The 14,782-nt window shown below is 27.3% G+C and overlaps 1 protein-coding gene across 2 annotated transcripts; it reads left to right on the top strand.

The window, feature by feature from the left end:
• The first annotated feature begins 3,918 nt into the window (after positions 1 to 3,918).
• LOC114187209 (uncharacterized) lies at positions 3,919 to 6,120 on the top strand. Of its 2 annotated transcripts, none has more exons than XM_028075391.2 (2): positions 3,919 to 4,324; positions 5,828 to 6,120. In XM_028075391.2, the coding sequence occupies exon 1, from the start codon at positions 4,008 to 4,010 to the stop codon at positions 4,302 to 4,304; it is 297 nt and encodes a 98-aa protein (XP_027931192.2). In that variant the 5' UTR covers positions 3,919 to 4,007; the 3' UTR covers positions 4,305 to 4,324; positions 5,828 to 6,120. The 2 variants fall into 2 exon arrangements, with proteins under 2 accessions (XP_027931192.2, XP_027931191.2); XM_028075390.2 differs by having other exon boundaries at positions 3,919 to 4,334.
• The last annotated feature ends 8,662 nt before the right edge of the window (positions 6,121 to 14,782 follow it).

Genomic DNA, 14,782 nt, shown 5'->3' with positions numbered 1-14,782 from the left:
ACTTCTTTGGAACATCATTTTAGGGTGAATATATTTCTTGTTACAGTGGACAAGCGGTTGCAAGAATTAAATGATAGGTTTAATGAGCAAACAATGAAACTTTTAACTATAAGCAATGCTTTAGTTCCTAAAGATGCTTAGAAAGCTTTTAACATTAAGGATATATGCACTCTTGTGAACAAATATTATCCTTTAGATTTTAGTGAGCAAGAGAAGATTAGTTTAAAATTTCAACTTCAACATTTTATTATTGATGTTCCTAACCATCCAAATTTGAAGAATTTATCAACCATGCTTGAATTATGTAAATCTTTGTCAATAACAAGAAAGTCAAGGACATTCTACTTGATTGATCCTTTAGTTCATCTTATTTTAACTTTTTCCGTCTCTACAACTACAACAGAATGATCATTTTCTGCAATGAAGATTATCAAAACAAGATTGGAATATAATGAAAGATGAATTTCTTGCCGACAATATGATTATTTACATTGAAAAAGAAATAACTGAAAATTTAGTTCTGATTCAATTATTGATAAGTTTAGGGATCTGAAGGAACGAAGAACAATCTTTTAGATATGCATGATTTCTTTTTTAGTTATCGCTATACTAAATTATGTATTCATTTTTATTATATTCTAACAATAATTAAATGTATAAATTTTGGATGTATTATTTTGGCTCCTCCAACAATGTTGTCACTGAGGATAATCTCATTGAATCATAATTCAATACATCATAAACTCAACTCAGTATAACACTTCCTCCTTTGGAAGTCACTATACACTCATCATTCACAGAATTCATACATCATAGACACACACATGCACATGCACATGCGCACACGGATGGAAATACGTACAATGTGATAACATTATAACTCAACTTTTCATAAGCTAGAAACAATGTCTTTTAAATAATCATTTCAAAATTTATCATACCAAATCAACATTGTAGCAGTTATATTATACTCAAACTAGGAAACCGTTTTAGCAATTATAATTCACCAACTTCCCTTAGCTTAAAAGTAAAGTTCACACACCCAAAATGACTCCTTACGATTCAAATCTCACAATTTGTTCTAACTACACAAAAAAATTCAGATTAATATCTGAAGACACCTTCATTATCACAAAAGGATTGATATTCAAATGGAACGACCAAAACTCACATGCAAACCCTCTAAAGATCACATGCAACAGAATAAAAACTGACTCAAGAGCAAAAAAATGATATTACTCTATTCACAAAATTAATCAGTTAGTTTTGTTGTCTTCTACTGTTGGAAGTCTCACATCGACTAGAGATAAGGCTAACTCACAATATATAAGTAGGTGCAATCCTCACCTTATAAGGTGCAAACCTCACCTTACAAGCCGGTTTTGTGGGGTTGAGTTAGGCTTTAAATCCACTTCCAACATGGTATCATAGCCAAGTTAAAGCCTATCCTAGCGAACTTTCTTGGACATTCTATTCCACCCGATATCGGGCCGCTAACGGACCACCCACTAATTTCTTGTCCACGCACGAGATGAATATACCTCGGCGTGACGGGGTGTGTTGGAAGTCTCAAATCGGCACCTCACCTTACAAGCCGAGTTTGTGGGGTTGAGTTAGGTTTAAAACCCACTTCTAACGTCTACACCAAAATGCTAAGGTGAGCTTGGATCTTAGAAAAATGACAAAAAAAAATTAATAAAAAGGGGTTTTAAAAAGATTAATATTTTTATGAAATAAAATTTATTTTAGTAAAAATTTTATTTATAACTTGATTTCTTAATAATAAAACATTTAAATATCATATTTGTAAAATCATATTTCCTCTTAATATATGTAAAAAGATAACAAAAGTAGATGAATAATAAAATACTTTTAACTAAACTAATCAATTATCAAAATTTGATGTTTGCATAATAAAATTCCAAAAAAAAAAGAGTTTGACTTGAACACTTATGTGCATGAACGAGTTATTGCATCTATTAAGCATTGAATTGAATTCATAGGCTTATTACTATCGATCTCAAATAAAATGCAATAACTGTTGAAATAAACCAGAGAAATGAATACATAGCAGAGATGCAATAACTGTTAAAATAATCTCGAGAAATGAATACATAGCAGAGAAACGTAATATAAAATTAAAAAAATATTAAAAAGTTATAAAATAATAGTAACAAAAATAATTTAATTAATGTAGATAGGCGTTATAACTGTTCGCCAATACGATTGCATGCATTATCATCATTGATGGCATGACTTCCTCGGGATGCTTTTCGTTATAAAGAAACAAAAATGTGTAGTCGCAAAATTCCAAAATTCAAAATATTTAAAGAAAATATATTTAATAAATAAATAATGAAAGAAAAACATAATCCGTTATCTTAAGGTGATTTTTAAAACATCATTTACAGATTGTAACATTATAACTTAGAATAAATCACTCATATAAATCAGTACTCACACACACATATATAGAGAAAAATAATATAACTTTTAACCTATTATTATTTACTTCAACTTCCAACTAAGTGTTTGAACTCTCTTCAATTCTTACTATAAAGAGAGTTAACATCAATTCTTCTCATTCAAGTGTTATAATATATTAAGTTATGCATCTTCAAGAAACATTTCACATGATTAACAACTTTTAGATATGAGAAAATTATTTCAATGTTTGTTATTTTAATTTCAAACTATGACTTAAACAATACATTTGTTAGATAAACCACTAATTAGATATTTAATTGATAACGCTTAAGTCATTACTCATTAATACATATGTAAACAAACATCCCATTGACATTGAAATTTTAATTCAATAATAAAGTTGTATAATAAAAAGTATAATAAATAAAAAGTATAATAAACTTCTTCATATCACACATTAAAAAATAAACTATTCTTCAAATCATTTTAATCTAATACAAAATCAATTTTGTAATTTACTGAGGAATTAGACTTGATTAAGGAACTCGAAAATCAAAGTAACAAACCGAAGAAGACACACGATAATCCAGAACAAATGTGGACCTCGAAGGGAAAGTCCATTCTGGTCATTTCAGCACAGTAAAAAACAATCGGCAGACACGATGGTGAAAAATGTCTGAAAGGGAATCTCTGCAAACGTAACCACAATGTTTTTTGTTTTATTTTCTTCTAAAATACTATTTTGTTTCGGACCATGTACCTAGGTAATGACCGTTCGAAAAAAGAAAAATTTAATTTTTTAGCGTTACAAAATACGAACCACTTCGTGTGAATTATATTTTATAGCATAATTTAATAACAAATTAGTTTCTAAACTTATAATTTAATATTAAATTAACTTTCAAGCATGATTTATTAAGAAATTTCAAAAAAGTAATTAATATAAAAATCATTATGCCGAAACAAAAAGAATGAAAATATAACTAATTTTTTAACATATTAAAAACTAGAAAATTTTGATATTGTTTGATGAATTAAAGTAGTACAACTTTGCACATCTAAATAAAAGTGACTCTCTACTTTAAATTATTTTTTATAAGTACAGAAAATCATACCTTTTATAATATTAATTATGTTAATTATGACTTTTATAACTGACTAAACTTTATTTTTTTGAATAAAAGCAAATTATTGTCTATAAATATGTTAAAAAATAATCAGTTATTTTTACCAAAATGTTCATTTTATAACCATATTAAATAATTTAATAGAAATAATAACATGTCTTTTTAAAAAACTTTATTGTTTCTAAAAGCTTTCTTTTCATAATGTTTTTATTTTAAATCAATAAACAGACAATAATTCTTAATATCTAACTACTAAGGAAAAAAAAAAAAGTTATCTTTTTACTTTATTATTTTTACTTTTTTTTTTCCTCACACAGCACTATAAATCTCTCTTCTTCACACACTCACTCACTCACTCACTCACAAGCACATCGCTTTCACAACCACACCATCGTCACTCTCTAGCTATCACAGTACCACCCTTTCCTTTTCCTTTTTTCTTCATCTTCTTCAATGGAGATCAAACAAGAACTGTTGAAGTTCAGGTACCAAATCGGAAGTGCCATCTTGGTGTGTCTTTCTATCTTCTCCTTCCTCTATCTGGCACCCAGGTTCCTCAACGTCTTGGCCTATTTCTGGCCTCTCTTTCTCTCCACCGCCCTCTTCCTCCTCCTCGTTCTCTTCTTCGCCAAAACCCAAACTTTCCCTAACTCCGATGCTTCCATTCATAAACCCGCAGAGGAGCTCCTCCACTACGTCGCCGGTGACCACCACTCTGATCCGCCGCTGGACAACCACAAGTCCGATTAAAGACCCCAATGAGAGAAAATGTCTGTCCTTGTAAGAATTAAACTCTCAATTTGTTTCCTTTCGATTAGAGTGTTTTCAAAATTATTTTCTTTTTTCATTGACCACACACTTTGATATCTGTGTTTTACAATTCAATGGTTTATCTTTTTTAATATTCTTATGGATTATGCTCTTGCTTATGCTCAATTTTAGTCGAAAAATCTGTCTTGCATTAAAAATAATATTTTTAAAATTCAATAACTTTACTCTATATACCATCTTCTGATTGAATGAAAGGACGATACACGCACTTGGATGTAAGACTTTTCTTTCTTTATCTATTGTTGTTGTCTGTTTTCAATTTTTTTTTTTTCTGTTGGTGCGGACTTTTATTCTTTATAGATGGATTGAATGTCTGTCTCTGTGTGCTGTAATTGTAAACGAAATTTTTGTTTTGTTTTAGTTCACATGAGAAATGGTTTCTTTAATTTTTTTTTTTAAATTGACAAAATAAAGGACCATTTACTTTATGTGAATTAAATGAAAAACATGCATTGGCGGAAATTTATGCAAAAGATTGATTTCGTATGACAGAACAATAAAAGATAAAAAAAAAAGGTTGTCTTTTCTTTTAAATTCTTAGCTTACAAAGAAAGTAAAGGAGAAATAGGAAAAAATGACTTTTTAGAATAAAATAAAAAATCATTTTTTCTCTTATTTATCTGAGATTTCAAAATTCATCTCTATATCTTTTATTCATACATCCATACAATCAAACAGATTCTGAATCGTTCAGGGCATCTGAAAACGGCTGCATGCATGTGATTTTGGAATAATTTTTAATCTTGAATGTTGTTAACATGATTCGTTGTTTTTAAGATTTTGTTTGAATGAGTATTTTAGGATAGATTTGAGTTAAGGATATGGGAATGTTTTGGGGCTGGGAATGCCACAGTGCATGTGACTGATAGAAAAATAAAATTCTCTAAAGTATATTTGACAATCAAAAGGATAAGTGATAGAACAATTGCTTATATAAAAAGTTTATTTTTCTTGAAGTTGAAAGCACTGACACTGAACTGTGTTCAACCTTCATAGGGCAAGGCTTAGGTCACCCATGAATAATCAATGACAGGGTTACCTGATATAAAAATATGTATATATATAATATATAATGTGGGACAGTGTCGGTAATACTTTTGTCTATTCTCTGATAAACACTAAATTGGATATTAAGTTTTCAATCTTTCCGTTGCATCAATAACTTTATCATTGGTCAATAATTCCAAAACCTTATGACTTTTATGCCTCTGTTGGTGTTGGTGTTGCTGTGTGTTGGTTCAAAATGTAAATTATATTTAAATATATGCAGGGATGGGAAATAATTTAACCGTACATGGCCCATGTGCCATCCATGTTGGATGCACAGTGCTACTGTCATGTGCTTAGTACTCTATTTTTCTAAGGCATCTACATGAAAATTTGAATTTGAATGTTGAAGATATAAATTAATTACATGTAGTTTTGTACTGTTGTCTTTGTAGGTGATTAATTGTGAAGAGAAGATGGTGATAGCATAGCATAGCATAGGCCAGAGTAGATCACAGATGTCAAAAAACTGAGGATGCTGCTCAATTATAGATAAAGGGATTAGAAGACTAAATTAGTACATCACAGCCACCACAGTGGTGTTGTGAACTACTCTTCCTTTCTTTCTTTGTAATGGCTATAAATGCTACTCAACCATGAAAAGTAACAGTACATATTTTCTCTCAAATTCTCCTACCTGTAGGGTTGTTTTATCTTCAAATCTAATAAATTGGTAGGTTTAAATTTATTCATCTGAGTTATGCCTTCTTCATTTTCCTTTGTAGTGCCTGCAAATGCTGTTCATTTTCATCCATCCATGAACAATTACATTCATTATGTCTATATAGAAGTAAAGAAAATACATAAAAAAGAGAGAAACTAGATAAAAGGTAACATTTTTGTAAACAAAAACTCATTTTTTTTTAGCAACTTCTGTAAACTAATTAAATGTAGGTTGGCTAAAGCAACACCTTCATATTGTAAGGTAATACAGCGACTAGCTAACTGTCTTTGTATATGTAATCCATTAAATTTTGTTTTCTCTTGTTCTTGGCCGAAAAGGGTTAAAAAAAATGACTATGTTTAGAACCTTTTACATTGAAAACCAATCTCCTTTGACTTCTAGTGTCTTTCAATAAAGTTTCTGGATCTTTAACTTATCACCACAGTGAGGTTTCTGAGGACACTAGATACAAACAAGGCAACAAAGTTGGTAGCACTTGATTGTCTTCGGTACTGTGCCTTCACAGTTTATTTCACTTGCTTGAAAATTTGTTTATTTGTACTATGAGCGACATCTTCTTTTACCTTTTAGGAACCGGAATCAGTGTTGTAAAGTTTGCCTATTGTAGCCGTTAGATGATCTTGAATGTGTTTTTGGAGTTTGCTTTACTGGGATAAAATACAAGTAATCTGTTCTTCATTCAATCGTTTCAACCTGCAGAAAGCCTGAATGCATATGGAAAAAGCAATTGCAGGAAATCCAGATCCATGCTTTATTGGCCAAAGTTTGATCCAATTTGGATTTTCTTCTGGATTTTTGTTGTGTTGTTCTTTTGCTACGATTGATAGACATTGATTTTAACGTTTTAAAAAAAGATTTTTGAAGTATTAATATTAGTGTATTGTTACTGCTTGGCAAATGACTGTATAAAAAATCCAGTAAAAAATTTGTACTTTATATCTAAGGTTCAGGTTTAGTCTCCTTAAAGGTATAAATGGAAAGGTTTGATGATCTTTGTATGAAACAGTTGGAGTTTAGAAGCTTCATAACTTTTCCAAATGAGGAAATTGTGATTGGAAGAGGAAGAAGTAAAATACGAAAGTTAAACAATCATGGATGTAACCTGAAGCAATGGAAATGGAAAGTGATTAATAAAAGTTATATATAATCAAATATTTAGAGAAGTGATTTGATTAAACCTTACCATTAATGTTATCTAGCAGATCTAGCATAGACGTACTCCCTTTAGACTCTTTTAATGCTCCAAACTGCATGGATCCAGTACTAAAGAAATCATATTTGTGACTGGAATTTGGAATCCCACCTATAAATGCCTACCAAAATGGACTTTCCAATTCATCCTAACTTTGCTGATTTTTTTTATCAATAGTAACAAATATGAATTAATTGGGACAATAAGGTTGTCCCGATCATTAAAAAAAACACAGAAAAAATTGAAAAAGAGAACAAAAACCTACTACAAGGTTACCTCTTTCCACAAATCTCACTAAAACCTCACTCAATCCACAAAACATATCAATCCAGCATTCGGGTTTGTACTCAAAATTCATCCACACGTAAGTAAACCTAAGAAAATATATCCAATATGTGTATTCATCATTGAAGTAAAATATGCAAACTACTATAACAACTTGATGTACATATAATGCTTTAGTCTAATTAAGATATCTGAATCATTGGTACAATATGAATTGTTTGACTAATTTTGGCTTATAAACATTGAATTCAGTAGACCTTATCAGCAACATATAAATTTACCAAAAGTATAATACTTTTGCAACATATAATCATTTGCATCCAAGAAGAAGACTTTGAAAGAATTGCAAGATCTGGCTCCAAATCTAAATCGGTTTCTTACGTAAGAACTTATTTGATGATTACCTTGTGTCTGGATTGGGTGTTATGGCCCAGCAATGCAGAGGAAAAACTGAGGAAATCAAAATAGTACCTGCTAATGTCCAACACACCTCAAATATTCTCCCTGCTTGAGTTGAGAAACTTCTATCACCACACATACTCTGTCAAAAATTCAGTAGGACCAAGTTTTTTCTGTAACTTTAACTACTTCCTTATCAACCAACCCATCTCATGCTTCATTCCAATGTTAGGATTCAGTTGAGTTCCACTATCACATGATTTTTCCATACTTCATTGACACAATTGTTAAATACATAGCATCAACAAAACCATATATTTTCTTCTGCTCCGTCACAATAAGGTAGAAGAAGATTACATGCCACTTCTCTAAAACACGGAGTCTGTTACCCAAATATAGACAAAACATGAAATTGACCCACTTTTATTTAACTAGTAGCAACATATGTTAAAGTGTTAAAATGTAGACTTATGACTCATTCAATTTCACAAATAGTCATTTGAAGTAAGAACTCTTGTGAAATAAAGGGGAGCGCGCCGAGAAGTAAACTTTAAATTTATTTCAACTTTAGAATTGATTTTTAAGATGAAATTTACACTCACTTGTATACTATAATTTAACCTATAAAACTTGAAGACGCCTCACAAATGGTGTGTCCATGTTCGACACATATCGAACACGATACATGTCTGACACTTGTACGATACGTATCAATGAAGTGTTCAATTCAATTGTTTTTTCTGCTTACATAATTTTGACATAGTTCCAACACAATCTTAAGAAAAACAAATACAATGATTTTCTAAAAACCATAAACTTATTGCTTAAGTACCTATTGTGATTTAGAAATAAGGAATATGATCACTACATGATTGTTTTGCTCTTCCTTTGGCCATCAAAACAAAGTTGATATACGTTTGAAGTTGCAGAGATGCAGAGTTGGTATTCCACTTAACTTTTTAATATTGAAATATAAATTTACACATTTTATTTCTGATGATGATAGCAAAATTTCTAAATTTAACAAGAAAAAGTTAGAAGAAGCGAGTGAAAACTGTTGATTTTTTTAAGCATGTGGAATATTTACCCTTTACACTTTCTTTTTCACATTTTTACATAATATAGAAGGATAAAACATTTCTTTCTCCAACTTTTTTTTTTATCTCAAATCAATTAGTTTAAAAATGATATATTTTCTGTAAAATGAAACATTTGGATATTATAAAGATCTAAACATGTTTTCTTACAAAAACAAGAAAGCAAAACTGATATAATATTTACATGAATGGACACCTTTTTTTTCTTTTGAACATTTCTAGTTTGGTTAACCTTTTCTACGACAATGTAATCATCATGCATACACTTTCTATTTCTTTTTTTCTTTTAAAACTTGTCATATGAAAGTGAATACCCCTTTCAGAAAAAAATGAAAGTGATGAATGTGAAGATTATGATCTGGTTTTAAGCATTTGGCATTTTCTTCAACTTGGCTCTTGCAATTAGTCTTTGATTTATGCGTAAACAATTGGATTCAAATGTTTTACTCCTTATTTTTCTTTTATCAAACTTAATATTTTTTTTTTACATTGATCTGATTTTAAAACTTTTAATTATATTTAGGCTTAATACTTCTTAAGTTTAAAAACCGTATACAAAACAAAAAACTATGTTCAAGTGATTCAAAAAAAAAATTAAAATGAAAAATATGCGTACGAAAATGCATTACTATGAACTACTTTGGTTCAAAATGCTCCAACTAAAAACTTTTTTTACCAAAAAAAGTAATATCAACAATAAGAAGAAAAAATGTTAATAAAGAGAACTTAATAATATTACTGAAGTTATTTAACACCAGTTTTGTAAACTTTTTAATATTCATTATAGAACTTATGTTAAATAAGATATAATTAGAAAGTATGAAACTTCAACATGGATTGAATGCTACTTCTCATGTGAGTTTCTTACTATAACTGATGTTGAAAGTAAGAACTTTAATGCATTTATTGAAATTAAACTTTGCTTTATTTCAAAATAAAGTCTTCAAATCTCTCATCTTATGGTGTTTATTGTGAATCTAATCAATGTGCAAATTCTTTAACTAACCTAAGATCCTACTATAATAATACTATTCAATGAGAATGATCACTTATCCAATTCATCTGAACATTTCTTTCATTAAAAATTAGGTAGTTTTTTCATGTATTTCCATAAATTTTCTCCTACCACTTTTATATCATCTTTTCATTTTTTTCGTTTTTAATTTGTATAATCTAGAAAATAAAAATTTAAATTTAAATTACATAATCTAAAATTTAAAAGTAATTTTCGGATTGTTTAATCCAAAAGTTAAAAATGATTTTCAAAAGATAGAAAAGTTAAAAAAAAAAAAAAGGTCTTTTGATAGCACAATTCACAACTCATTTGATTTCCCAATTACATAATTCAAAAGTTACTTTTTACTTTCAAATGATTTTTTTATATAATGTGCAGGAGAGATTACGAAGATGAAAAAAGAAACTGCCTTAGAAGAAAAAAATTCTCTTATTATATATAATTATCCTTTATTAAATTTTATTGATTCAACTATTAAATTGTAATTTTATATAATTACGATTATTTGTATTAAATTTGAATGACGACAAATATAAAATTATATATATTTTATAAGTGAATTTCTATCAATATAAATTAAATGGATAGTTATATTTTTATTTGTATAGACACAAATATCTTGTTGTTTTGGCAAAGTCTGCATCATTGCCTTATCAACTCCTTCCCATGGAAGGGACAGCGAAAGCATTAAACTATTTGGAAGACGTGGAGATTTGTGGATCTTAGGTTTCACAATGATATGCTACAAAATAACTACTTATTACTATTTTTTTTTCGTAATTGTTAACTAAAATTTAAATTTTGCAAATCTGAATAGGAACTTACAAAATGTTGTCTTTTTCTTAATGAAATGTTATAAGGAAAATAAAGTGTTCAGAAGAAGAGTATGTTTACTCTCGTATTATGAAATATTTTGGTCCAAACATGTACCATAATTTAACCTATATATATATCATTAGCTTAATAAAGAAAAAAAATCTACAAGTTTCTAAGCAACTTTTCACAAATTTGGATGATTGGACCATTCCACACTAGCTAATAGGAATATAAAATCTTATTAATATTTATAACATAATTCTAACTGTTGAAAAATCGATAATTACTTGAAGGCTAATAAACTATTGTGGAAGTTAGTAATTATAATAAAAGTATTAAAAACATATTATATTTTTTAGTTTTTCATTAATTTTAGTTTATAATTTTCGACAAAAAAAGTTATTAAAAAAATATTTTTTTACTGTTTAAAAATATAGGGGAAAAAATCATGTTATTCATATATCAACCTTAAATAGAGACAACTCGCTAATAATTGTGGGTAAATGTAAAAGTTTAGAAAATGATATTTTAAAATTGACAGTGATTTAAAAATAGTTTGACTAGATTATTCAATATTAAAATATTTTGGTATAAATAAAATTGTTATAAACGAGTTTTTTTATTTTAAAATAAATTACTTTTTTAGAAATTACTTTTTTAGAGTTTTTTTATTTTTTTCAAGGATTTTCTTTCTCTGTTCGTCTTATTGAATATCTAGGGTCGTAAGAGTGGTCCTCATAGTGAGCTCTTCAATTTGGACCAATCAATTTTTTCGTTCGTGTAAATTAAGTTTCAACCATTTCTGTTAGTCTTCTTTTGTTTATGTTGCATGTGAGACTTTTTTTGCTTATATGTGAGGTTTTCATCTTCTATTTGAGTCTATGTTGATCAATGATCATAATGGTATGTCCTGGTTCTTTTTGTGATGTTTATATATATAAATAGAGCATCTTGTGGAGTTAAAAGCATTTTGGTGTTCTTAGAGTTACTTGGGTCTGTGGAGTCGCTTTGTCAGATAAGGAAAGCTAAGTTTCTGTTAAATTATTATCTTGATATTTAATTGTGATGTGGTAAGTTGAGTTGATGAGTTGTATGTTGAACTGATTGACACTTGATTTGTGTTTTGTCTTGATTTGAGGAAAAGTTTGGATTTGTGTTTTGAGTGATTGAGTATAAGTTACTCTGAAACCATTTGGAATCAAGAACATTAAAGGAAAGATGTCTAATTAGTCAATTGCACAAAATCAATTTTTTCAAAATTCTTGTTTCTGATACACAGTCGAGCCCCGTTACGATGTCGCTAGGTGCTAGGCCACTGACTTGGTGTCGTCGAGTGCCACTTTTGGATAGCCGGACTGCAAATAAAAATAAAGTTTGTATCAATGAGACTTTACTAAAAGTAGGATGCAATATTAATGTAATACCAATTACCATTAAAAATTAAAATTATAAATTACTATTAATTAAAAAAATTAATTAATATTGTCATTTTAATTATTAATTATTATTAATGGTTACAGTTAAATTAAAAATCAACGAGTCTAATTAATTATTAAATATTGCTTTATATATATATATATATATATATATATATATATATATATATATATATTAAAATATTATTATCAATTAATAGTATTTAATAATTGAATTTATAATATTAATTACTATTAATTGTTACGGTTACATTAACAATTAATAAATATGAATAATTATCTGTTAGTACTTTATATATATATATATATATATATATATATATATATTAAATTGTTAATATTAATTAATAATAAATAATGGTTAGGGATGGCAATTTGGCGAGATGGGACTGTTTTCATATCTCATTTATTCATCCCCACATAAAAAAGTCATCCACATCTTCATATCTAAACTGGTATCAAACTTTTGTCTCATCTCCATTGTCACCGGTAATTGGTATAAACTCATACCCTACCGTACCCGCTTTCTTATTGTTTCAATTTTAATTAATTAATGGACAATGATACCATTTTCCTTAATTAATTTTTATAAAATAAAAAATTACAGTAAATGAAACATAATATTATAATATTCAATAGTAAGATGAGTGTTGCTTATTCGATATCAAATATTTAGAATGAAATTATAATTGTATATATTTCAAATTAAAATGCCAAATAATTTTAAGACAATATTAAAGGAAAACAAATATTCAAATTAAAAGATATTTTAAATGTCTCTTTACTTCAAGTTTTTAAATTATAATAAATATCTTTTTTATACACTAATAAAAATTATAATACATCACTTGAAAAGAATCACGCAAAAAATAAAGATTAAACTAATAATAATAAAATCTTAACATGGATATCTTTTGAATTTCAATGTATGTTGTATGGTGATAAAAAAATTTCAAGGCAATTACATTAACTTTTTATATTATACTAAATAAATTTTATTTATACAATTATAGCAACAAAATTATAATATGATAATGAGCTAGAAAAAAAATAATTATATAAAATATATCAAAATAGTATTTATTCTACATGATACAAATAACCAACAAATAAAAATATTTAGAAAATGATCAAATGTGTGTCTTGAAAATAATTTGAGAGATTATTGAATGAAATCGTATAAAAATAAATAAATGTACAATTAAGGGTATGATAAGATAAAAAATACGTTAGAGATCTAAGAAATTTTCAAATATCAATATAGTCAATGGTTGAGAAATAACGAAAATTATTTTGACAAACCAAAAAAATTCTTCAAATGAAACAAATATTAATAATAATAGAGTAAATAAAATAAATTTTTTATATTATCTAGTAAATGAAATGTTTATGCTATTGAACACTTAATTTGAGACTGTTAAACATTAACGTGAGAAAGGAAAACATACAAGAAATAAAAATATTAAAAAATAAAAATATTTAAATATGAGACATAAAAAATATTTAGGCTTAAACATACATTTGGTCCATATTTTTGTTGTTTTTATTCAATTTGGTCCTCATTTTTCGTTTTGAGTTCAATTAGGTCTTCATTTTTTTCAAATTTTGGTCAATTTGATCCTTTTGACTAATGATGTTTAAATAGTTAACGTTTTTGAACCGTACATGTCACGTGTCAGCTCCAAATCTTTTTAATTTTTGTTAAGAGTGTTGAAGAGTTAGCTTACGGAAGATTTAAACAAATTTATTATTCATTTTACTAAAAAATATGTTAGTTGAGTTTTCATATTTATGTAAACAATTAGTTATTTTATTTTAAATAAATAAATATAGTTTTTCTTATACAATTTTTTTTCTCAAATTTAATCATGTGTACGTTAAGTTTAGTTAAAATCTAGAAAATTAGAATAATTTTTTACATGTAAACGATATTAAAATAATTGCTAGCTACATTGAAATTTCAATTTACCTTAAAATAAATTCAAATTTCTTTTATACAAAGATATATAGGTACATTGAAAATTCGGTTTTCATTATTATAAGTTATAACGCTTACATATTAATATTTATCGGCTTTTTATAATTATAACACATATATTAATATTAATATTTATATTTATAACTGATATAATGACTTGTTGATCGATATTTATTACTGATATAATAAATTTGTTTTACTAAACCTTAAAAATGTAGTTACTAATAGAAAAACAATTATCAGTGATTCTATTATTGATAGTGGTTACACCTTTTACTTATTCTTAAAAAAATTAATAATGATTTACTAATTTTAACTTTTACAATTTGTGATTACTTTGTTCGTAGACTTTTTTTTTCTTCTTTTATGAATATCACGTGCAAATTATAAATACTAAAATTTAAAAATCTGACTTTTATAACTTTTCATTTGTTTAAGAATTTATGT

The sequence above is a fragment of the Vigna unguiculata genome, chromosome 6 (assembly GCF_037176805.1).
Source record: "Vigna unguiculata cultivar grain cowpea cultivar isolate G323 ecotype 2 chromosome 6, ASM3717680v1, whole genome shotgun sequence".
NCBI classification, from domain to species: Eukaryota; Viridiplantae; Streptophyta; class Magnoliopsida; order Fabales; family Fabaceae; genus Vigna; species Vigna unguiculata.
The sequence above is the reverse complement of the archived record's forward strand: the minus strand, read 5'-3'. Positions and strand labels throughout refer to the sequence as shown.